The sequence below is a fragment of the Bactrocera tryoni genome, chromosome 3 (genome assembly GCF_016617805.1).
Source record: "Bactrocera tryoni isolate S06 chromosome 3, CSIRO_BtryS06_freeze2, whole genome shotgun sequence".
NCBI lineage: Eukaryota > Metazoa > Arthropoda > Insecta > Diptera > Tephritidae > Bactrocera > Bactrocera tryoni.
The window spans coordinates 3,661,046-3,687,272 of NC_052501.1; the positions used below are offsets into that span (position 1 = coordinate 3,661,046).

Consider the following 26,227-nt stretch of genomic DNA (forward strand, 5'->3'; position numbering starts at 1 on the left):
ATGGCAAAAAATGTAAAACGAATATTATTTGATAAAATTATACATTTAAGTCAACGGTTTCATTTGACCAATCATGCAATTTATATAAATCGTAGTCACCCTGTTGCCAGCGTAATCACAAAAATGTTGGAAACTCTTTTGCCGATACCCTGCTGAAAATTTTGCAAATCGTCAACATTTTCATTTTAGCAAAATTGTGAAATTGTTTTTAAAATATTGCCAATAATCACGAAAACACAAAACTGCCGAAAATTAGATTTGTTGAGAAACTATACAGTGCGTTTTCCAAAGGCGTCGGGGAAGGTTTTGTCTTATTGAAATTGTCTGCAACTTATCTGAATTTATAAAAAGGAATTGGACATGGCGACAGCCAAAATATTAACATTTACATCTAAAAACTATGAATATGATTGTACTCGGAAATGTCGTCATGTTGAGCATGGAAATAAAATAACTGCAGCATTGACCAAACGTTCAATTGACGACGAACACCTTGGAGCTTACATTGCAAAAACTTGCGCTAACTACACGGATATAGTGGATGATCTGGTGATTTCAAATATTAAGTTATGGATATTTTATTTTACTGATGCTAAATTAATCTTCTAGGGACGATCTGCAGTGCACTTGGCTGCATCCGTTAATCGTTATGCCATACTCGAGTGGTTGCTTAATCATGTATGTTTGACATTTTCTTTGATATATGTTTGTACCGAAAGTATATTTTGAATATTAAGGGGGCCATTATAAACAGTCGTGATTTTGAATCTGGAAGTAGTGCACTACATCGTGCCATCTATTACGGCTGCATTGATTGTGCCGTACTTCTGTTGCGCTATGGTGCCAATCCAGAGCTTTTAGATGATGACACTCGTTGTGCTTTACAAAATGTTTGTCGGCCCCGTGATTTTCCAATATTTGCATCTGTGTAAGTATTAACATATATATTTTATGCCATCAAAACTTCAAATTATAAAAATTTTTGTATATTTTCCAATTTCAGCCCAAGCAGTAACGAAATTTTAGTTTGGGGTACAAATAAAAATTATAATTTGGGAACAGGAAATTCAGAATCCACCAATAGTCCACAGTCGGTTGACTTCTTTCGCAAGGAACACATATCAATTGATAATGTTGCCCTCGGTGCTTACCACAGTTTATTTTTGGATAAAAAAGGAATACTTTACTCGGTGGGTCATGGAGAGGGCGGACGTTTAGGTGCATGTCTATTCTGGGATACGTGAGATTATATTTTAATTAAAAATTGCCTTATACCTACACAGGAGTTGGAGGTGAGCATAGTCTAGCTACCCCTAAAAAGGTGAAGATTCCAAAAAAGAGCTATGGGGAACATATAATATGTATAAGCGCATCTCGAAAGCATTCATTATTGCTAACAGATAATTCTGCCGTATTTGCTTGTGGCTTAAATGAGGATAAACAATTGGGAGTACGAGATGCAGGCGATAAATTAGCAGTTTTTCGAGAAGTAGTAACATTACGGGACTTAAATGTATCTGGTCTGTTGCGTGTAATTGCCAGAGATTTTCACTCAGTCGCCTACTCAGAACAATGTATTTATACATGGGGCGCAAATCACGGCCAAATGGGTATAGACGCTGATGTGAAAACTGTACCCTTACCAAAACAAGTAAATACGAATAATTTAAAGCTAATGTTCTTAATAATATTTTATTTATTTTCAGATGAAATTACCATCAAAAACTAATATTGATTTTGTCGAAGCGAATAATTCAGCAACTGTGGTTTACACCAAGGATACGAATATTTTATTATATTTCAAATGCAAAATGCGTACAATTAAACCGCCGAAGTAAGAATTTTAGCTATTCATATATACATTAGATTTTAACAATCTCTTCTTAAAACTTTTTTGTAGTTTCGAAGCCTTGAAAAGCATTTCCGTTGTTGGTGGCGACGTCGTTAAGTCTGGTAAAGGTACTGCCACAGCTTTGAAACTGCTTATGCTTACGCAAACAAATGTTATATTTCTTTGGTATGAAATGACTCAGCAATTTTACAGGTTTGTACAAATATACTTCTTAAACAATTTTCAGTTCATCACAGTATAACGCCCTTATTACTTTGTGAATACCTTCTAGATGTAGTTTTTCGCAAATACGAATCTCGCAAATCGACAAAATCTTTTACAAAGCCAATCAAGTGTTCATATTATCGCAAGGCGATGTATATAAAGGCAAATGCCAGCAAGTGCCAATACCGACTTACATGACTAATGCCGATACACAAAAGCATCCCTCATCAACGGCTAATATATGGAGCAGTTGTGATCAGAATCGAACAGAAATTTGTAAAGAGCACATGATACGCATTGAGCTGCAGCGCTATCCAAGTGTTGATCGAGCCGTCGATATATTCTGTGATGATGATTTCACATCGTTTGCTATTTTACAGGAATCACATTTGAAATATTTCAAATTACCCACTTTAACACATGAAGAATACAGTTTCAAAAAATTGTACAATGAAGTGGACGAATTCGATGCTGTGCATGACGTAGTGTTTCATGTGGATAGTGAAACGTATGCTGCTCATAAATTTATTGTGTACGCTCGTGCGCCTGGTTTGCGTGATATACTTCAGTCTTATGAAGATGAACACATCTACTTAAATTTCAAACTAATGACTGGCAAGATGTTCGAATTGATGCTCAAGCATATCTACACAAACCAATTTCCAAATGAAGATGGTGAGATAATATGTTATATTTTGTTTATATTTACTTCTATAACGGCTTTATTTTATTGTACAATTGTATTTTGCATATTTTTAACTGTTTTGTAACATATTCCTTCTCTTACCGTAGACCTAGACAATATTCAACACAGCTTAGGTCCGGACTGTCCAACTGAACGTATCGATATTTGCAAGTTGTTCTTGCAATTCGTTGAGAAATTCAAAATACAAAGTTTGACAAATTTTTTGCAAAGGTTCGTTGTTAATCACATGATTTTGTCTATAATAATAAAACATGCGTTTTACAGTTTTATACAGAAGTCTCCATTCTATTTACCGCAAATAGCGGATAAATCAAAATATCGTTTCAATCGCCTTTACCATGGTGATTTTCCAGAACTGTATGATGTGCGCATCATTTGCGGCGGCGACGTTGTCCTACCAGCGCACAAATGCATTCTAGTTGCCCGCCTTGAATACTTCAACATGATGTTCACACACACATGGGCTGAGCAGAGCACAGTCAATTTGAGCACTATACCACCGGAGTATATGCGCCCTATCATAGAGTTCTTGTACAGTTCGGACGTGGAGAACTTTCGCAAGCAGAACTTCTCCGAAACATTTTTATTCAATATGATTGTGTACTGTGATCAATTCTTCATAGAAAGTTTGCGCAAGGTGTGCGAAGCATTAATATTGGACAAGATAGCCATACGAAAATGTGGAGAATTTTTGGATTTTGCGTGCATGTATAATTGTGAAATTTTGAAGGAGGGCTGTTTGGAGTTCATTTGCCAGAATTTAGCACGAGTATTGAACTATAAAAGTTTGGATGTGTGTGAACCCGATGCGCTTAAGAATATAAATGAACATTATCGGAAAATGTTTAAGGAGGTATTTGACTATCGTATGATAACGCCAGATTCGGATGCTGTGGATGATGAATTGTTATTGAGTTTTGTGGACGATTTTCGAATCGATCTAACATATCGTATGGATGAAGATGAAGTGAGTATTGTATTATAAAAACGAATAAATCATATATTTATTTACTATTTATATTATTTAGGAAGCTTTAAACAAATTGGGCAAACAAAAGTCGAAGGAAAGCAAAAATAACATGAATGCTAAGCGTCAATATGAACTTGATGCTATATCCTCAATGCTGGAGACAATAAATGTGAATGAAAAAAATATGAAAGTAGCACAAGAAACCCAATCCAAGGTGACAAAAGAGGTTTCAGAGGTTGCGGAAAAACTACAAGCCGAAGCACGAACATGGATGAAGGTGGCTGATAAAAAGGATCAAAAGAAACGTCAACCAGTCGAGCATTCACCTAAACTTAATGAGATTTTGAAAACGGAAGAGACACCAAAAGTTGAGTACGTTTCGCTAACAAAAATGAATGGCGAGAGTGCTGCTGCAAAAACTCCTGAAAAATCTTTAAGCGAGGACCTGCCTAAAGTGACACCTAATAAGGGGTACAGCTTAAATTTGGCTGACTTTACAACGCCACCGTCGCGTGAAAAGCTCTCGCAGAAACAACGCAAGCGACTCTCTTCGGAATCAACTACTTCATGGCGTGCGTCGACAGTGCAGGAGAGCAAACCAGTTAACGTACCAGTACCACCGCCAAATGCTTGGGGTGTTGTCGCACAGGCTTCCCCGAGCGCATACTCACTTTCCCCGCCCACAGGCAGTATTGCCGATCCGAGCTCATTTGCGAATATGATGCGAGGTGCTGCCAGCACTGCGAGCAGCAATCCGAGTAATGCTGACAATAGTTTTTCACGAATTTTAGCCGATGAACGAAAGCAACGCGATTACTATGAGCGCATGCGCAACAAATCGCTGGTACTGACGCAAATAGAAGAGCAGGCAATAGCTGAGTTACGTGAATTTTACAATGTTGACAATGTAACGGATGAGGAAATAACGATCGAAAGAAAGTCACTGCCTTCAACCATGAATTTCGCCGTCTGGCAACGCCATTAAATCTGCAAAGGAACATAGAAATTTGCCGAAGAATGCCGTAAACATTTACATTTACATAATTATATATGTATGTATGTATGTGTTGGTTAGTTGAATTTTTATTAGCTTTGCTATTGAAGCTATACATATCTTTAGTTTTATTTAATTTAAATGAATTACGGACAAACCGAGTTTTATATTTACATAGTTTATAAATATTTCATCAAAGGTTTTTAAGTTAAATATTTTTTAAGCATACATCAAATTCTTAAACAGACAACAATATACCGTTATGAGGCATTTAAGGCTAAGCTTTACAATAAAGTTTATTTTAAAACCAAACCCAGCTTAGTTGTTAAAAAAATAACAAAAAGCTTTTAATAATAATAAGAAAACACAATAATAATACAATAAAAAAAAATTATATGTTTGACTTATAAATTAAAAACATTCTTTGCGGAATGCAAAGCCGTACTGATCGCATTTGTAGCGCAGTGTTTTGCCTAGTTGCGGTGGACCACAGTAGAATACCGTTACCTTGCCCTTCTTCTGCGCCTGCAGCTGCTTAAACACTTTATCCCAGTTTGGACGACCGGCATTCGTGCGCGTCTTCAGACCAGTAATGAGATCTCGCTTGCCCTGAAACCAAGCAAATTCAATGATTACAGCAGCGAACTTGAAGTGTATACTAGAAACAAGGAAAAACGTTAGCTTCGACTTTACCGAAGTTATAATATCCTTTACGGCTGCATTTTTCATGGCATAAAAGGGTATAAAAAGGTTTTTATTTTGATTTTGATCGATTGACAGCTAAATACTCTCCGTTCTGAACAATTTGTTCGAAGGTTATAGTGCTGGCTTTTCAAAAAAATACCTTGTCTAAGAAACAAGTTTTCCATGAGTTTCATCGACCCGTTTTGTAATGGTAGCTATAAGCTTTAATGGTCCTATATATACCATTTGTTCGGAGATTGTAACGTTGACTAGGATAATAATCTACAAGTATACCAAATTACGTGAAGATACCTTGTCGAAAAAAAAGTTGTCCATGTAAAGACTTGAGTTTGATGGATCAGTTTGTATGGCAGCTACACCGTATAGTAGTCCGATATCGACGGTGCGCAGCTTCTTGAGGGGAAAATAAATTTCAGATCTATAGCTCAAAAACTGAGTTACTAGATCGGGTATATACAGACAGACAGGCCTAATTATAGTTATTGTATGTTTTTTATAGGGTCTCTAACGTATTTTTCTTGTAATATATCCTATTCAGCGTATAACAAGCAGTAAACAATGATAATTCAATAATGACAAACCTTTTCATGTAGTAAATCTAAAGCCAATTGCAGCCCCACTGCCTTCATATCGGTGCGCTGCAGGGCACTGGTTATGTACATATGCATATCTAGGAATCTGAGGTATAGAATGCCAGTGAAAACCTTTTTTTCAATAAAACTTCAAAATTCCAATTTACCTCTCCATTGGTCCACCCAGCTCAGCCTGTTCGATTTCCAGCTGTGACAATAAATTTACAAACCACTCGAATGAGCGCTGATCGCGGTTGATCCAAAAGAAGTCCACCTTACGCAAATTCATCACCGTTTTCGGTATATCACTGGCCCACTCAAAATGACAACGCGGACAGGTGTGCCGAGCCTTCCAGTAACGATGCATTATGGACTGCAAAATAGATGCGAATGGCGTGACGCCGATACCAGTGCCGATGAGCACAGCGTGTTGAGCGCCAAATATATGACTCGACGGCGCCCCATATGGACCATCGATGAAGATCTTTATACAAGAAGAAAATGTTGTAAGCTATTAATATCTGCCATAAGCATAAATATATGCGTAAAGCATATTTGTAAAAGTGTGTTGAAATCCCAAACCTCTAATACGCCAGCGTCTAGTGTAACCTTGCTACCCGTGTTATGGTTGCCCTGTGGTGGTAGACTGCCATTGCTACCGCGATTTTTGATGGATGTCGAAAGGGAACGCAAAAAGGTCGGTCTGCGAAAACGACCAACTTTAGTTCGCGCTGTTGCATCCTTGGGGTGGGAATTCGAAACATGATTTTGCTTTAGTGTATTATAGCCAATTACAAATTTAGAGTGTTTGCTTTAGTATTCATACGTATGCGTGTATTTAATAAATTCGACACTTATTAAAATTAAAATTAATGTAATGATATCGAAAATACCATAATTATAAGCTTAGTAGGTATATCTAGTAGTATTATGTATGTATATAGAAATCATTGATTTTTAGTAAGTATTACATAAGTACATAAGTGCTGGTAAAAATCCGTAGCGTTGAGATATATGTATTAAACCGTAATGTACATATGTATGTAAGTAAATATATTTGTTGTTAAATGTGTGCAAATTACATATATACATATTTATATACTTACTTCCAATGGTTTGGACACGCTGGCTTCGGATATTTCAATTGTCGTGCTGTCGGTCTTGTCAACTCCATTTGCTGAGGTAAAGTTACAAATTTCAAAAGAATATAATTTTTTAATGACTTTAAAATGCTAGTCAAATGAACAAATCCAACAACAATGGGGTCAAAAAATTGTACTCGAATCTAAGTATAATTTTTCGGGATCAAAATCGTTGTTTATGAATATCATTATAATTACCTTTTCCTTCTTCTAGCTCCCTGTATGTATCCATGTTGCCTGCAATGTATTAAAATGAACGCAGTTATTACATACATATGTACATATATAGATAATTGTTGTGATTGAGGCCTTACCTCTCGGTGTTGCCGTAAAATCTGGTTCGGCTTCCTCTAGGCTTGGTGTTTTAAAGGCAATTATTGTCGGCTTATTGCGCATGTAGCGAAAACTCTGTGCAAGCGATTTATTTTGAGGGCTTAAGTAGGCTAAACCTCCGCTCTGAAGTCGCGCACGTCTGACACGTGACTCATCGAAAGACCTTTCAGATTCCGAACGACCGAGCGCTCGTAAACTTAAATAGTATGAAAGGGAAAATACATATGTATTTCTTGCTTTTCAATATAATTTACGTGCGAGTATACCATATAAGTAGGTATATATAAATTTTGCTTCGAAACTATTTTCGAGCATTTTTGATGGTGCTAATATCTTATTGTGACACTTACGCTTTGAGGCGTTCCTTCTTTTTAGACTTGATGGCCATATCTGGTAGTGAGAGGCTCTTTTCGAGCTGTGGTTTACGAGAGTTTAACTTTTGTAAGCGTTTGTCCAATGGCTTCTGGACGGAATCCACTTGATCACCTACAAAACCTTCATTCCAGTGACCATCGATCTCCGTTTTCGCAGGCACATCCTTGCGAGAGAAGGTACGTTGCAGCGTCCTCTTAATGCTCCGTATACGATCTGCGTGTTTCGTAGATCCAATATCGTTGTCATTGCGGGCATTTGTATTGTCAATGGCCAATTTTGAGAGTTGTTGTATGTGTCGCGCGGGTTTGAGGGGAACGTTTTGCATTTGATTTGCACCTTTACTAGGTAGTAATACTGAATCATTTGCACCGGGTTTGCCATGTAAGCGTGCTAGATTTTGAGCAAGAAAATCGATTTGCGGCGTTGCGGATGTTTTTGACTCAGTTTTGTTGGTAATACACACCAAGTCGGTGGGAATCGCATGTCGGTGCTGTATGATTTCGCCATTTTGCAGTTTCTGCTGTTCTTTCTCGAAATATTGATACAATCGATTGGTCCATTCGCCTACAGTGCGTATGTGTAGCCACATGTAATCCTCCTGTTCCGGTGCTGAACTAATTGTGAAGGGGTGCCATTCGTAGTTGGCAATAACTGGTATATTAACGAAGACATAATCACCCGGACGGAAATTGAAGTTAAATGGACGCTTAATGACCAAATGTATAACTTTGGATGGCAAAAGCAAACCGGAACTGATGTATGTTTTTCCATGTTCGCTTTTCATCCAGACAAAACGCAATATACGCTCTACTATGTACACCAACCCTGGCACCAAAAACCACTTCCAGAAATTCGGACCATGAAACAATAGTAGAATCCAAAATGGAATATACAATAGATGGGTCCAATAGAAGACTTCGAAGGAACCTTTGCGGCGTACAAATGGCTGGGAGCAAATGAACATTATTAACAGGATAATTAGTAGCGCTAAACCTGTAGGGTTGGCACAGCCCGGTATGAGACCGAACAGCCCTGGACGATCGGTTAGCAGCCATTCGCCGATTGTGTAGTGGCCAGCATTGATTTGCGGATCGTTCACCACAATTATGGAGAAATTGAAAAGATGAGCGATGGTATGAAGCAGACTCAGGATTGACACGACAATGCCCGTCAGTTTGTGAAGATAGATGTGGTTATCCAGAGGCAGGTACGAAGAAAGCCCCTGAGAACGCAGATACGTAAGAGAATGTCGCAACATTAGCACTAATATCCAGGCACAATTGAAATTCAGACATTGTCCTGCGGGAGTAGAAATCACAATTATTGAATTTTTGGACATTACTATATACATAAACTTAAGCATCTCGACTGACCACATGCACGCGCAACAATCACAAATCCATTGCTCGCTCGATACTGAATGGCTCGTGAGATGAAAAGGCACAAATTTATGGCAATATAGATGTACAGATATGAAACGAAGGCTTGGTTATTTTTCATGTAGGCCAAAGTAAGTTGATGTGGCTTGTCAAAGCGCAGTCGCGGACATTTGGACTTCGGTTTAGGAGTCTCCTGCGTCATGGGCACAAGCCAACGATCTATGCTGCGCGTCAATAGAATTTCGTTAATATTTGTGTTAATATACAATATATAAAAATATAAAAAGTGAAAATTAGTCTTACGTAATACTGAGGTTTTCTAATAATCCGCCATGTTTGCAAATTTGATTTTTTAAAGCTTCATAAGTGATTTCACCACGATTGTACGGATCCGCATCTTCAAACATGGCTGTTGTCAGATCTTCAATCTAAATGTGTGTTACTGAGTTAAATAATGAATTTGAAAGTGCTTAAAACCCTTACTTGCTCATCGGAGAATTCCATACCATTTTCCTCCATGCAGGCGCGTATCACATCATGCAGTTCCTTATGCTGTATCAGACCGTCACCTGAAGGCATTATAGACAAATTTGAAAAAATGTACAGTGTCATGTAAGCCATGCATTCAATTGACCACACCCATTAACAACTAGCTTTCTATACTCTTAAAAGTGATATCCCTAGTTAGTACAAACCCTCGGTATGATTATGTGGTCTTTCGAAAAATAGCCTGCTTTCTTAACAATGTTGGTTTAAATTTCTAATCGAAAGTTTTTGTGTATGTTTATATAGGATAGTCAAAAAGTCTGTTCGTATTTCTAATAAAACTTCAACTTTTTTATATATATAATGAACTTTGATGAACCAAATATGTTTCATTTTGGTCGAACACTTATTGCCAATTTTTCCGCTAGAGACATTATTCCATCAGTGTAAAACTTTTCAGGTTTCTCTGCGAAAAACTATGACAAGTAATTTTCACAGGCTTCTCTTGAAGCAAATTTTACTTTATTAATGGAGTTCTACATTGACCAAAACAAATGGTAATCCGATGGTGCAAGGTCAGAGCTATATGGTGAATTCATTAAAACTCTTCAGCCAAGCTCTTCCAGTTTTTGCGAAGTCAAGATGTCTGTGGTCTATGTTGTCCTGATGGAAGACGAAGCCCTTTCTGTTGATCAGTTTTGGTCGTTTTTTTCGATTGCTTGCTTCGATCTCATCAGTTTTTGACAGTCAAATGTAGAATCCATCATTCGATCAGGCTGGAGCAGCTCATAGTGGATGATTCCTTTACAATCCCACTAAACACTCAGCAACGCCTTTCGAGGCATGAATACTGGCTTTGCGACTATTTGTTGAGCTTCAGCACGCTTGGACCGTGATTTTTTTCGCACATTATTGTCGTATTTGATCCACTTTTTGTCTCCTGTTACCATTCGCTTCAGAAATGATTCGATTCCATTTCGTTTGAGCAAAGAATCGCAGATGTTAATTCCGTCCATTAAATTTTTCACAGATAATTCCTGTGGTACCCAGGCATCGAGCTTCTTTTTGTAGCCAGCCTTTTTAAATTGTTCAAAACCGTTTGATGATGAATGTTAAGTTCTTCACTGGAGATATACGACTGCAACAACATCTATTGACAAAATACGAAAATACTTTTTCGACTACCCAATATTTAGGACATGTCTTCAGCGAACTAAACGCCGATATTTTTTATTGAAGAATCAATCAACGAATGTATTTAACTGCCTTCCATATTTATGCTTTGGAATATTATTTATAAAAAGTGAAAAGAGAACTTCCAAATGACTTTTGAGGGAACCTAGGATTTTATTAATATTTTTACATATCAGAAATGCGTTCTGGGGCGTGTTATTCTTTATTACAATTTCTGAGATTTGAACCAACTGCCTTCTGAGTGGTAGACATGCACTTACTACACTCGACTACGTCTGCCAATTTTGTAATAAAGGTCATTGTTTGCACACTGCCACAGCAGAACTGCTGTTCAATGGCCACTAAATAATATTATTGTTCGAGTACTGCACTTACCATCGATATCGTATACTTTGAATAGGAAACGTATTTTATCATCCGCTGACTGGCCGGAGAATTGATGTATGGCATCAATGAACTCTTGCAAAGATATCGAACCCGAGTTATCCTTGTCGAATATTTGAAAGACACGATCGGTAAAGAATGGCTGCATTGAGTGACATCCATGTACAAGCAACAAACCAACCAAACATTCGCAGCAGCAAGATGAAAGACAAGAAAAACAAATAAATTCAAGGTGTAGAGTAATAAAATGCGAATTATTGTTGGTAGTTTCTCACGTTTTTCGATGTTACTATTTTCTGAAATTCCTCACGTCGTATCTCCCGTTCATTGCCCACAGTGCTGCGAAAGAGTTGCTCCAGACGCCCCAGGGAGCTCTTATCAAAACCGGTGCGTGGCCTAAGAACGAAATGAAAGAAAACAAAAATAAAATTCGAAACGGCAAGTGATGTTGTAGTTGTTGTGTTGGTGCGCTCACACCGGTGGTTGCAAGTGCTATAGGTAAATATTTGTGTTTGGTCGGGCAGGCAGACGTGAGTGGCGGTCAGTAAAGGTGAAGAAAACATTTTCGGTTAGTTGAGCTCGAGCAATAAATTATAGATTAATTAAAGATTGCGGCTATTGGACGCTGACTGATTAATGGAGCAGCGAATCGTGTGCTTATTGCACTCACGGCCTCGGATGCTGGAGTTACACATTAGCACATATGTGTACGCATTTACATAGGAGATACTAGGGGCACCTACCACGGTCGTGTAAGAGTGCAACACATTTTATTTGCCACTATGGAAATGAAAGCGCTGAAAGCGTGTACGCAGACGGCGCAGAGGAAGGCTTCTGGATTAGCTTTTGCATTTGCGTTTGCTCTTCGGGCGTGTTAATCGATTTGTTTGCAATTTGTAAGTGTTCAGCACGTACAACGTTCGCGCACTCGTACGTTAAATTTAATGGCGTCAATAGATGTTGCACATTGCCAAATGTTGCGCTAAATATTTGTTTCGTTTGATTACAAGTGGGTCTGTCTGCGTCACCGGTTTCGCGCAGTCCGGCCGTGGGATACTCACCGCGTGTTGGTCAGGTGTGAAATGAATTCCATTATTTGATTTGTGGATATCAGATTCGTGCCATCAACATCGATCAGACGGTATAGTTTATCCAGGATCTGTATACGGAAGAAACGGTTAAATTTTAAATATTTTCTAATGTCCTTGAACTCTTCAACTAATGTGTATAGTTTATGGACTGTAAAAATGTAAGCATGTGCAGTAAGCGCATAAAAATTAGCTTTAAAATGCAATTAGCAGACAATCATTTTACTTACACCACGCGCTTGCCAAATTTCTGTAAAGTTCTTCGGCGTGATCTTACTGTTCTCCCCACAAATCACATATGCCACAGACTCGAGTTGTTCGGCGAAATCCATTTGTCTATCATCGCTGTGAATTTAAACAAAACATTGTTTTTAGAGTAGGTGCTTGTTTGTAAATAATTTCTTTCTTTTAACTGTACAACAATTTTAACGCAAAATTTAGCCAATGAGTAAGCAACAGACATCATATTTATTAGTACTTGCAAAGTTTGTTTGAAGAAAAAACATTACAATATTTTATTTAAAGAACATGTGGGTATACGCTTCTTCGAAAATTGTTTGTAAATATTTTATTTCCTCAAATATTTATACTATTTTCTTGTTTGGTTCATCCTCCATTGATATTTTTAGGGAATTATAAAAACTTTTGAAAATCATTTGTTGTTGTAGCAGCGGAAAACATTCCTTGAAATTTCGAGGAATGGTGCCGAGCTGACTGTGCTTGGATGGATAAAAATCCGGTTCCGTTCCGATTACTTAGACCCGAATATGGTGGCAACGTGTCTCCTACAGGTCGTCAATAATGCCAATATCGGAACGGAATAGTACCGTGGTATCAAGATTGTCTTAGAGAGGTTATCGTGTTTATTATAGCTCGGTTTGACGTCAGTTTGCCTATAAAATGCTTTTTTCTAATTCCAAAATTTTAATATCAATTCAGGGGTAAGCATTATGAGTTGGTCAAGGCTGTGAAAGGGATTGAAGACTTGGTAAAGTGAGCCTATCATTTGATCATTGAAGGAAACATAACATATTTACATATCTTTAGGAACAACTCCAATGGCGGTTCTTGAACTGGAACTAAACCACTAACTTTGCTGAAAACTGCGCAGCAAAATCGGCGGGACAACTACTGGCTGCAGGAGAATTTTCATATAGAACCTTTTGGGCATAGTTCGGTGGGTAATGGCGTTTGGGCAAACACCGACTACATGACCTTACTATTCAACTGAGAAAGAAGGTTCAAAGTAAACATAGAAAAAGGTGCGGCAACACTGTAAACATCTATACGGATGGCTCGAAAATGCACGATGGAGTTGGTGGAGGAATATACTATCCAGAGTTAGATAAGGCAATCTTTTAAGTTGCCGGACCACTGCATATTTCAAGCTGAGGTCTTTGCTATTGCGGAAGTGGCGTTTAATGCACGGGCAGGCAAATCCAGAGTGAACATCTACGTAGACAGCCAAGCAGCAATCAAAGCAGAAACGTCGTATCGCATATCAGCCAAAAGCGTCTTGAGAAGTAAGGCAGCATGGAAAGTATTGCCTGCGGTAAGCAACTTCACTTCTACTGAGTGCCAGGCCGCAAAGGCATCGAGGGCAATGAAATAGTGGTCGAGATTGCCAAGAGTGATGTACGACTGACATCCAGAGACACGAAAAAAAATATATATAATTTTGATCAGCGTGACGAGCTGAGTCGGTTTAATCATGACCGCCTGGATGATCGTCTGTATGTATGCGAACAATTTCCTCAGCTTTTGAGATATCGATATGGAATTTTATAGACCTTAAGATCTCTCCATGAAGCTTCTCTTTTTTTAGAACTGTCGTTATCGAACTACTATAGCTTATAGCTGTCATACAACCTGATCGATCAAAATCAAACTCAACTCCTTGCATGGAAGCTTCTTTATTTGAGAAGATATCTTCACTAAACTCGGCAGGAATTATTTTTCATAGTAATGCTACGATCTCCGCACAATCAAAGTTAAGATAAAGTTATTCCTAGAAGCTACTTTGTCTTTATTAAATAATTTTTATTCGACTTGAAGGTTGTTGATCTGTATCAAAAAAGTGACTAAAAAGAAAGTTTTTAGTTGAATGTTAAACGTTCGCAAGTTACGTTTTCAGATTTAGTTACATAAGTATATGATTTGACACCAAAAATGCACCTGCGTACAGTATAATAGCTTCGGAATTTTTCTTGTTTATTACATCGTTAAAAGAGTGTTAAAATTTGACACCAAACATATTTAAATAAAAATCAACACTTTTACAACAAAAATGATAGTGGCATGTACACAAACGGCTATATTTACCAAGGATCTTCGTATGTTGAGTTCAAGGGACTGTTTGAAAAATTGAAGTTTTTGAGTCAAAGTTTATTCATAACAACTTTTTTTTGTGAAAATATTAAAAAGATGAACGAAATTTGTATACTCACGTTAAACGTCCTTTTAAATGTTCAATCCAACGATCCTGCACCAAGTAACCGTTTCCCTCGAGATCGAAGAGATGGAAGAACTTTTGTTGGAATTCCTATAAAGAAAATATAAATAAAACGCTTATAAGTAGGATTTGTATTAACAATATCTATATTAATTATATTTCCAGGCTTAGTAGCGAACTAGTCTTCAAAAATAACATACTGAAATCATAAATGAATTTTTCAAATATATGTTCAATTACAGCTTTTTAAAGTGTGTCTGTCAACGGACAATAACTTTACCTTTAATGCTTTAATAATTTAATAATCTTTACATGGGTTTACGAGTTTCAAAACTCGATTTTTTTATTGTCTTATTAAATTCAACAACCCCTCTAGAATATTGTCCTAAATAAAGTCATGTTGATCCGTGTAATATGTAGTTTCGGAGATACAGCTTTGAGAACATGTGCGCTTGACGCTAGCTAAATGCGGTCTTTAACCGCGTTTTTCTAGAAACTGTGTTTTTGAAGTCGGTTGGCAAGATTTCTGGAGGACTTTTCAACCGATCTTTATGAAATTGTTCACTGGTTTTTGAGATACAATTCTTAAAGACTTGGACGAAGGATTTTTTTCGATTACAACTATTTGAAACAAAAATTTAGCGAAATTTTCTCTGAACTTTAAATTGTTTTGTAAAAATGTCTGCTAAAAATCTAGTTTTCAGTTTTTTTTCCTTTCGCCCAAGTTTTAAGTTAAGATTTTAACTAAAACACTTTTTCACTTTATTTGATCCTGTAAGGAGCTATCTTGGCAACGGGGGCGCAAGTTAACTTCACATGCATGCTCTATCCTTCAGGTGTTGTCGAGACAACGAGGAAGCAACATTACGCATGGCGCTAAGGGAAATGTGCCCTGCACATAATTTTTATACTCCCGCAACAATGTTGCTAACGAGAGTATTATAGTTTTTTCCACATAACGGTTGTTTGTAAGTCCTAAAAATAAAAGAGTCAGATAGAGGGTTATATATACCAAAGTGATCAGGGCGACGAGTAGAGTCGAAATCCGGATGTCTGCTGTCCGTCCGTGCAAGCTGTAACTTGAGTAAAAATTGAGATATCATGATGAAACTTGGTACACGTATTCCTTGGTTCCATAAGAAGGTTAAGTTCGAAGATGGGCAAAATCGGCCCACTGCCACGCCCACAAAATGGCGGAAACCGAAAACCTATAAAGTGTCATAACTAAGCCATAAATAAAGATATTAAAGTGAAATTTGCACAAAGGATCGCATTAGGGAGGGGCATATTTGGACGCAATTATTTTGGAAAAGTGGGCGTGGCCCCGCCCCCTACTAAGTTTTTTGTACATATCTCGGAAACTACTATAGCTATGTCAACCAAAGTCTACAGAGTCGTTTTCTTCAGGTATTTCCATATACAGTTCAAAAATGGAAGAAATCGGATAATAACCACGCCCACCTCCCATACAAAGGTTATGTTCAAAATCACTAAAAGTGCGTTAACCGACTAACAAAAACGTCAGAAACACTAAATTTTACGGAAGAAGTGGCAGAAGGAAGCTGCACCCAGGCTTTTTTAAAAATTGAAAATGAGGCGTGGCGCCGCCCACTTATGGACCAAGAACCATATCTCAGGAGCTACTAGACCGATTTCAATGAAATTCGGTATATAATATTTTCTTAACACCCTGATGACATGTACGAAATATGGGTGAAATCGGTTCGCAACCACGCCTTCTTCCAATATAAAGCTATTTTGAATTCCCACTGATGCCTTCTCTGTATAATACGAGTATAAACATTAGGAACCAATGATGATAGCGGAATAAAACTTTACAAAAATACGGTATTTGAAAAATATGTAAATGACGTATTATGAAATCTCGATTATCACCTTACCATGCGAGAGTATAAAATGTTCGGAGCCACCCGAACTTAGCCCTTCCTTACTTGTTTTCAATATGAATGCTCTATGATGCTTAAAGACAATCAAATGAAGGTTTTTAGGGTCTAATTCGTCGTCCATTTTTAAACCATCATAATTTGTAATTTTTTTTCCTGTACTCAGTAATGTTTACAATTTCATTATGGAAAGATATACATACATACGCAAGAACAACGTTTACAAATTATTAAACATTATTATCAAAATAATAATAATAATAATTAAGAAAATAATCTTCACAGATGAGGCTCATTTTCATTTAAGTGGTGCGGTAAATAAACAAAACTGTCGATTCTGGTGCGAAGAAAATCCACAAATTATTCATGAGCAATCATTACATTCTCCTAAATTGAAAGTTAGGTGTGGTCTTTGGTCTGGTGGAATCATCGGTTCTTACTTTTTATGGCCGCAATTGGAAGAAGTTGATCTTGACAACATCTGATCCCAACAAAACGGGGCTACAGCACGTGTAAGAACCGAATTATTCCGATAAAAATTTGGAGATTCGATTATTTCAAGACAATGTGACATTGAATGGCCTCAAAAAAGTTGTGATTTAATACCATTAGACTACTTCTTGTGGAGTTATTTAAGGGGTCAGCAGGGTAATCTGGGCTGTTTTTGGACATTTTTTTTCCATAGAAATTTTTATTCTACAATAGAACTTTTTTTCAAATATCATGAGGTATATCGTGGAGTGCATAAACAAATTTTTTAGGAATTTTTTGAAGACATCTTTCGGAGAAATGGCTGGGTGAATGATATGAATTATGAAATATAGAACAATTGCCAGGCGTTTTGTGAACATAAAAAAAATTAAGCAAATCGATTGAGTAACTCGACCGGAATCATGTCCGCCAGTTAAAAAAAAAACGTTTTGAGAAAAACGGGCTTAAAGTTTGAGGTATGCACTCTGAGCGCTCCGAACGTCGATTATTTTTTTGGGCTTTTTCGAAACCTTCCAACATTAATTCTAAGGGTATAATGGAACATAAAATGCAAGAAAAAAAAAATTCAAAAAGATTACCCTACTGATTGATTGATTTTTCTCTTCAAGTTTTATAAGTCTATAGTGAACGTACTATTCATAACATACGACTTGTTTTAGTGGGAAAAGTACTCGAAAATTAGGTAAATAGAATTCGTTTTTTTAAGAAATCATATCACTCTTATTCGGAAACGCCTGTATTTATTGATCCCTCATAACCTTAATGACTTTGATGCGAGTTCTGCGTAAATGCTAGAGAATACGTTCTGTGGTGATTTTTTTTTCGATTCAAAAATTCTTTGGATTTTATCTACACTTTTCATAAATTTAGAGATAGAAAGTTTTATTCACATCATACAACCGGATTTGAAGGAATGAGGAAACTACATTATTTATAAACGAATATATTAAAATTATATGGCATATAAGTATTAATTAAAAATAATCAACAAATTACTGATTGATGTTTGTAAGAATCATGCATCGGTAATAGTATTCTCCTCATTATGTCTATTTGTTTGTTTCATTACAAGATATTTAAATGTGCTTAAAGCAAAAAAAAAGCCGGTTGTTAGTGCGCTTTTCACATTCTTACTCCCAAAGCAGTGGCGTAGCTAGGTAACAAAGAGCCCTGGGGCCCCACTGCTATGTATACTGATTAGGTTTTATCAAATAAAAGTATGAAATATACACATATCTTAAAAATACTAAGCTATTTAAGCTTTTGTTTTGTACACTGCAGGGCAGGTATTAAACAGTAACAACATAAATTACAATTAATACTTGGTGTAGGTTTGCCTAATAAAACGAAATAGAGAAGATTCAAGGGTTTATCATATAAAGGTCGGGCCTAACAACTGATAAATAACAATAATATTTACAATTTTTTTCTAGCTTTGGTTTTTGCAAAAGTATTAATGAGTTCGTCTAAATGCAGGCTTAACTTTTTTAATTTGCTAAATGATAGATGTTCATTATTTCCTTACATAATTGGTGAACAGTCCATACTTGACTTAGTTGAAGTAAAACTTGGTGGTAAATATTAATAAATTGAAGTGAAAAACTAGGACCTATTATATCTGAATATTTCCGAAAAATGAAGTTGCTTTAATTGTAATAAAAATGTTGGAGTTAGAAAATCGAACAAATATTTTTTCTCGATTTGGAAATCGGTAATTCATAAAAATGTTTTTTAACTTTTATTTGCCTTTTTTCTTGAAAATGGCTATCAATACCATATTTTCTTGCAGTTCCACTGGCTTTGCACTTGAATAACTCAAAATCATTTCTATAAATTTGCAACTTTGCTTTGGTGTCTACTAAATTTTTACTTGCCTCGCCCAAATTGAAGTTCGCATTGTGCATGAATTTGCAAAGCAACACGAACTCGAAATTTAGCATTTTTCTTTTAATACTCTCTGCTTCACTACGCCCATCTTTACTAGGACTCTTTGATAATATCAAAATAACGAAGTTTTACTGCAGGTGACTTGCGCTTTTTCACGATATAGCGTTATACAATGAGCTGCAGCCGAAAACTATAGATTTCATCAATATGAGTAATAAAATTAAATTAAATTAAACCACTAAATTGACCATTAGAAAAAAAGTTTATTGGCATTAGTTTACTTAATCCTGATACAGCATTAATTTTTTAACCGTTCTCGAAAAAAAATCTTAACTCGAATTCACAATAAAACGCACATCGGCGAATAATAAATCGCACATATCACTATCCGTCAAATTGGCACCAATGCCAACCTACAGAAAGAATTGAGGGGAATTCTTTAGGTGTGTACAACTTTTTCTCTCAACTGAGTTGCCATGATTAAGGAGGGGTTGCAACCTGTCATATTTATTTTGAAAATGGGAGAATTCGACGGTCCCCCGAGCTTGAGGGCCCCGAGGCACTGCCCCGCTTAATGCCCAGGTAGCTACGCCACTGTCCCAAAGATATATGTATAGTATGACTGTATGTAAATGAAAACGACACTGTAGGGAAATTAATATGTTGGAAACTTTCCTATAACAAGTACGAGTGTAATGCATGATTGGTCTTTTAGTCTAGACCATCTTTCTTATACAAGCGACAAGTACTTTTTATGTGGCATTATTCTGCGAGATGTCAATGTCTCGATGTCATTTAGAAATATAGCTGGATAAAAAATTCAAGTTAGAAGATATTATATGTGTCATGTACTAGATCTAATCTTCAAGGTACAAGTGTTAATTCCACAGCTTTCGAACAATTGAGTAAGTCGCTTTTTGAATTTTATTGAATGAAAAAAAACTGTTTAAAAAGAATTTTGTGTGTCAAATAAACACAATTTTTAGGTGAAAAGAATGTTGCTATTAAGGAGAGTGTATATTTGGACCTTTGCGCCAGACGAACAAACCATTTGTAAGTGATTTGTGAATTTCCGTACAGACCAAATGAACACCGCAGACAATGAAAGTAGTGATCGTCCAAAAAAAAAAACAAACGAAGAAGATGAATATAATATCCAAAAATTTAAAAATTATTTTTGGGGAAAAGAAAACGAATCTTGTTCTAAAGACATGTAGTTTACTCTGAACTCTCTCTGAATTTGGGGATGTTCTGCGGAAATTTATTTCATAAATCAGTTTTTTATTTTACCTCCTATACAATATTCTCCTTTCCTGACCCCTAGTGCTTTTTATTGTTTTCGAACTTCAAAAAAATGGCTGTTGAAAGTGAATCAACGACACTTAGGATTCAGTTTATTTGAAGAAAAGTAACATGGAATTTTGTAAAAAATGTGATTTTCTATAAAATCACAAGAACTTTTTGGCCTACTTGTTATCTAAAAGCAGATAATCGTAGATTTAAAAATATAAAAATTATTTGCTGACAGCTACATAATTCATATACATTTCATATTGAATTTTGTAGAATTTATGTAAGACATTGTTTTACTGCGAAATAATTTGTTGATTATTAATTATTACACTTTAATTTCTTTATACTTAATCTGAAAAGTCATACCCCTAAACCTAATCAACAGGTTTAAAGAACACTTAGCATCTGCTTAGCTTCTTTATACTTACATTTTTGCTTAAACAGTTATTGCAAGTGAAAATAAGCAATAATTAATGCAAATATTTAAAATAATTTACATACTGGAGATAATAAATGCAAATCGCGAAGATACCAGCTAATCAATCGAATAATTTTATTGACTGGCTTTTACTTAGAGGAAAAAGTGTTGAAGGTCTCTACGAGAAGTAAACTATATTATTCTTCTTCTTCTTCTTAATTGGCGTAGACACCGCTTACGCGATTATAGCCGAGTTAACAACAGCGTGCCAGTATATTTTTACTTGTACTTTATACACCTTGATGATAACGCATAATAATTTATATTTGTTCAAAATTTTATAAATTGCAGACCAGACTTTTTGAAAGCTAATATTGTTTTCTAAAATTATTTCTTTTTTAGACCGACATAGCAGCAGTTCAATAAAAACTGCCATTTAAACATCTTCATTTCAATTCGCTATTACGGCTTAATGATTGGTAAACTCAGTGTCATCACATGGATTGTGATTAAAATAAGTAAACAAAAAATCAGATATGGACCATAATGCGAAACTTGTTTTAAAATATGCAGCCGCTGCTTAACGTTAACCAAAAATATTCATTAACCGGCTTTACTTTTGGAATCCCTTTTGCCGATTTCTTTCATTGTTGTTTTATGACACATATCATTTCACGAATTTACATTATTTATGCATACACATGTACATATACATATATGCTAATTTGAACGATCACATTCCTAAATATATTTACATATATATATATGTGTATACAACGTCTTGTTTGAAAGAAACTCGAAAGACGGCTACTAAGTGACCCAATTTAGTAAAACAATTAAACTCAAAAACTAATCAAGAAGTCTTTAGTATGTAGAGCAGATATATTATTAACAGCTATAAGCTCAACTTAGATAAAGTCCAGCTGTTATCAGTCATGGAACTCACCTTTTCCAGTACCAGTTTCCGGAATGCCTCACGAGTGTGCTTGCCCTCCGCGAGCAGTGCGCTACACTCGGATATGAGTAGCCAGCGCAGTTTTTCACGCCTCGCCTCCACTTCCATCGCGCTGAAATTCTTATCTAAATTGAGGTTGTAGCGGTCAATGTATCGGGCCACGTGAGACTGCTCTTCGCTTATCTCTTCTAATTGTGCCGAGGTAGTTGGTTCCGCCAGCTGCACGTTGCTGAGGGTGGTGGTGAATGTCTTTCTCGGAGCTGCGCCGGAGGTTGCTGCGGTATTTGTAGAAACTATTGACAGTGATTTGATTATTTGGTTTTGGTTCTGGTTCTGTTTTTGTTCTTGTGCCTGCGCTATAGTCGATTGTTCGATGTTGTTGTCTAATTCAATCACAGCAGGTGATACGCTTACATTTTTAGCTGTTGCTGTTGTTGTTGCTGATGTTACCGCTGTTGTTGGCGTGGTTGTGTTGACGTTGGGTAATTTATGCACTTCCACTTTATCCAATTCCTCATCGCTGGTATTTGTTTCTTGCGCTCTTACATTTGGTACTGCAGCAGCTCCACCGCCACCACCGACTTTAGCGAGTCGCTTTACTTTCTGTGGTGGCTGCTTGAGATTTATTTGCTTGCTGCTTGTGCTGATTTCGTTGTGGCTTGTTGGTGGTGGGCTATATGGCTCTGGCTGGTGATCTCGAGCGCCGTGTAATTGTTCCAGATATTGTGCCGCCTGCAACAGCACGTGATTTACGGCGGTTAGCTCCTCTTCGGTGACGGAGCTCGGCGCTGTAAATACACTGTTGTTGTGATCGTTGACTTCGCTGCTGTCATTACTCACATCAGTTGCGGTGGTGCTAGTGGGCGGCGCCGTGGCGTTTGTTTCAATAAAAGGAAAATCGTCCGAGAAAGATACCTTCTTCGGCGATCGCGTTGGTGTGGGTGGTACCTCTAGCGATTTAATGGAGGACACAGAGCCACGCGGGTTTTCTTTAGTAGTTTGATTCTTGTGATTAGAGTCCATTTTTGAGATTTCGAAGCTTTTTTCAGTTTAGGAAAGAACTATTTATTATTTTATAAACACATTGGCGCAAAGATAATCGAGTTGTTTGTATGTCTGTAGTATCAAGAAGGGCTCATCGGCATAATACTGAAAACTGTGAGTATAATATTTATGTTTTATGTTTTAATTTTTATTAAGTAAACTGATTGAAATATAGTAATTATTTGTTTCTAATGTCAACACTTATTTTTTAAATGAAAAAATATATAAGTTGCTTATTTAATAATTAACTATAAAACATATTCATTTGGAGCTTTACTTAAAATATTGCATTATTAATATTTTTTAACTTTTTCTTGTATTCGCTATTTAATTAACTTTATATTATGTATATCACAACTTTTTTTTTGTTATAAAAACACAACAAAAAATACACTTTGAGCATTACACATTGCATAACATTGCATTTTTTACCGAATTCATTACATAATTAATATTCGTACAAATTTGCTACGAGTAGCACTACTAACGATTAAGCCGAATCGAACGTGACTTTTGCTGAATACCGTAAATTGGTGCTTTGATGAGGGTATGTTGCTTGCATGTTGTATTTATAAATTATTATTTCAATTTTGCTTTAAAGCGATTTTCATAAATTGTGAAAAGCTTATTTTCGAAAATATTTTTGCACTGTTATACATCCAAATATGGTTACAAATTTTCTTTTTTAATTTTATCTATTGTTAAAAATAGGCACTTCACTCTGCGGCAAATTATTTTTTTTTAAGATGGTACGATATGCTTAAAGCAATTTGTTCGTTAAACTTTCTACAAAACTTTGTTAAAGCTTCCGAACCTTGTGTTTCTTACAAACAGTTGTCAACAAAAACCGATCGTGAACTCAATGTGGGAGTCTAATCTGATATTTTGGCCAATTTGTTTCTAGTTGTTCCACAGCTTAGTCGTTTTTCAATTGTTTTTGTACAAGTATATTTTCTTATCTGAACACTTTACGTATTTGCTCATAAGTTCTTATACAAAATAATTAAAGAAAGATAGCATCACATAATTTTTGAATAATTTTTTAGTAGGCAATATTTGGTAAGCGAACGACAAAAGAATGTTGAGCACAGTTTAAATTTCACTTAATCTTTTTGAGGGGTTACATGGGTTTACGTGTTTCAAAAAATCCTTTTTTTATTTTCTTATTAAATTCTACAACAGCTGTAGAATGTCTTGTCCTCAATTTTCAAGTTGATCGGAGTAATGGTTTTGAAGACACAGCCGTGAAAGCATTTGAGCTCGAGCCTAGCAAGGCTAGGTGCGCCGTCTTTAAACGCGTTTTTCTCGAAACTGTGTTTTTGAAGTCGGATGGCAAGATTTCTCAAGAACTATTTAACCGATCTTCATGTAATTTTACACAGGTCTTTCTTCTCAAACCCTTGGACGAAAGATTTTTTCTTTCAATTACAACTATTCACTACGGCTTAAACTAAAACACATTCTTTTCACTTTAGATGATCCTGTAAGGAGTTATTCTGCCAACGCAGGCGCATATTTTTCCCAACGGGTCAGCGGAAATGGCGTCGCAATGCTCGAGCTTAAAATATTTTTTACAAAATTTTTTTAATGTCTTTGTTGATAAGATTGTTTGTAACAATCAAATTTTAATAAAATATTTATTTTTTTTATCAGAAAAAAACTGTTGAAAAAAAACCCAAGTAACCCCTTATGGCATTGGCTTTGGAATTCATATCTGCTATATTAAGAAACAAGCTTTTGTTCCTTGCGCATCTATGTTTTTTTAAACTTATTTATGTGTAGTTGAACTCTTCGTCGAAAGCAAGATAACAAAAACAAAAAACAAAAATGAAATGCTTCATATTGGGTAAAACTTCTTTATGCCGACTTTAAATAAAACCATCAGCTTTTAACAAAATTCCTAAAAACACTGCATAAAAAATTAATTTATGCACTTTTTCCATTTTTATTATCTCACAATAACAATTTTATTTCATATGTTTGAAAATTATTTTTAAATTTTTTAATATTTCTTTCATTTAAAAATCTTTAATATTTTTGCAATAACTTTGCATCAATTTCACAATTCACTACGGGCATTCCAAATTTCTTGTACGCACTTGTTTGTAACTGTTGCCGTCCTTGGGCAGGATGTCTAGGAACAGGTTTTCGCGCGCCACTTGCCGATGTCGCACGCACGCACAACAACTAATTAACGGACCTAATAAAAGCCAAAATGGCAAAGAGCGCAAATCGAAAACAAACGGAACCGCGCACGTATTCAGCGCAGCTTGCGGACTCGTACTGAAAGTGAAAACGAACTCACAATTCACAATTCCGCAAAGCAGCAACGCATACGACGGCGGTGGCTGGGGTGTCGACGCTGATTCCGGCCCCTCAATAAAAATCGCACACACGCACGCACTAGTGCGGACGCACCATGCACAACGCTCAGTTTGAGTGACGGAGCGCACTTGAGTTTGAGTGGAAATGCACTTCGCATGCAAGTTGCAACTTCTTGCGTTCCACACGAATGCAACCCTAGCTACTGAACACACTGGACACTGTGACTGTCAGCCGATTGGATGCTAGCACGACTCGACCAGAGACTTCAAGGAGCCAATCGTTTGTTGATTCACGATTGGTGCGCGTCGTTGCCGCGTTCGTTAGCAATCGCATAACATTGGTGCGCAAGCGCCTGCGCTCTTCGTATTAACACTATCGTGCAAGGTGAATAATAATAAAAATATATAAAATGCGTTGGCGCGCCGTTTTACACACACACATTTGAAATAGAAATTACTTAGCCGTTTTTGCTGGCGTTGTTTAAATAATATTATTAAAGCAAATATTCGAACCGAAACGAATTGCTGCGCTGGATCCGGCGCGTACTAACAATTAAAACGTACTGAACGTCCGGTTGTTGGCGAACTGCTACTTGCCTGTGCCAGATTGCCACAGCAAAAAATACGAGCTGTGCAGTTGTGTTTTTTTTCGTTTAACGCTTAACTGTTCAACGTTATACATAAACATTTCGAAGTTCTCGTCTTGATTTAGATTTTTATACTCTTATTTATTTTTTTTAATTTTTTTTTTTGTTTGAAAATTTATTGTGTATGGGTGCTTTGAAGAGTTTTGTTTCTTATTAAATTTTAGCGCTTGCAAAAGCGGTTGCATTTGTAAATGTATTGAAGGGTCAAGCATGAGTTTCGAGGTTTGTGTGCGCGGCGCAATAGAGGAGAGTAAAAATAATAAAAAATTTAAAAACAGCAGTAAGTACTTAAAATAAAGCGGGGCAAACAAATGCAGTGTAATAAAAATAAACTCGTTTATTGCGATTCGAATAGTTCTCTAAGGGCTTTCTCACGGCTGGATTTCGTTTCTTTTTTTGCAATGAAGCGACTTTTAAGCAGTACACT

General features: G+C 36.4%; 2 protein-coding genes across 3 annotated transcripts; one reads left to right on the forward strand and one right to left on the reverse strand.

Moving 5' to 3' along the window:
* Positions 1-360: 360 nt before the first annotated feature.
* LOC120770558 (inhibitor of Bruton tyrosine kinase) lies at positions 361-5,090 on the forward strand. Its single transcript, XM_040098136.1, has 11 exons — positions 361-549; positions 610-678; positions 738-928; positions 1,004-1,218; positions 1,284-1,651; positions 1,707-1,834; positions 1,901-2,044; positions 2,124-2,731; positions 2,849-2,972; positions 3,027-3,729; positions 3,791-5,090. Exons 1-11 carry the CDS (start codon positions 361-363, stop codon positions 4,715-4,717), a joined length of 3,666 nt encoding a protein of 1,221 aa, XP_039954070.1. The 3' UTR covers positions 4,718-5,090.
* A 3-nt stretch (positions 5,091-5,093) lies between these two features.
* Positions 5,094-25,095, reverse strand: LOC120770557. 2 transcript variants are annotated; one of them, XM_040098133.1, is made up of 18 exons: positions 24,929-25,095; positions 21,777-22,941; positions 14,832-14,926; positions 12,615-12,729; positions 12,358-12,455; positions 11,572-11,692; positions 11,288-11,438; positions 9,716-9,801; positions 9,536-9,660; positions 9,227-9,456; positions 7,829-9,152; positions 7,460-7,674; positions 7,344-7,382; positions 7,110-7,180; positions 6,586-6,774; positions 6,171-6,487; positions 6,013-6,109; positions 5,094-5,335 (listed from the first exon to the last, which is right to left on the reverse strand). In XM_040098133.1, the coding sequence occupies exons 2-18, from the start codon at positions 22,806-22,808 to the stop codon at positions 5,138-5,140; spliced, it is 4,503 nt and encodes a 1,500-aa protein (XP_039954067.1). In that variant the 5' UTR covers positions 22,809-22,941; positions 24,929-25,095; the 3' UTR covers positions 5,094-5,137. The 2 variants fall into 2 exon arrangements, with proteins under 2 accessions (XP_039954067.1, XP_039954069.1); XM_040098135.1 differs by having other exon boundaries at positions 5,138-5,335; positions 6,586-6,744.
* Between the last annotated feature and the right edge of the window lie 1,132 nt (positions 25,096-26,227).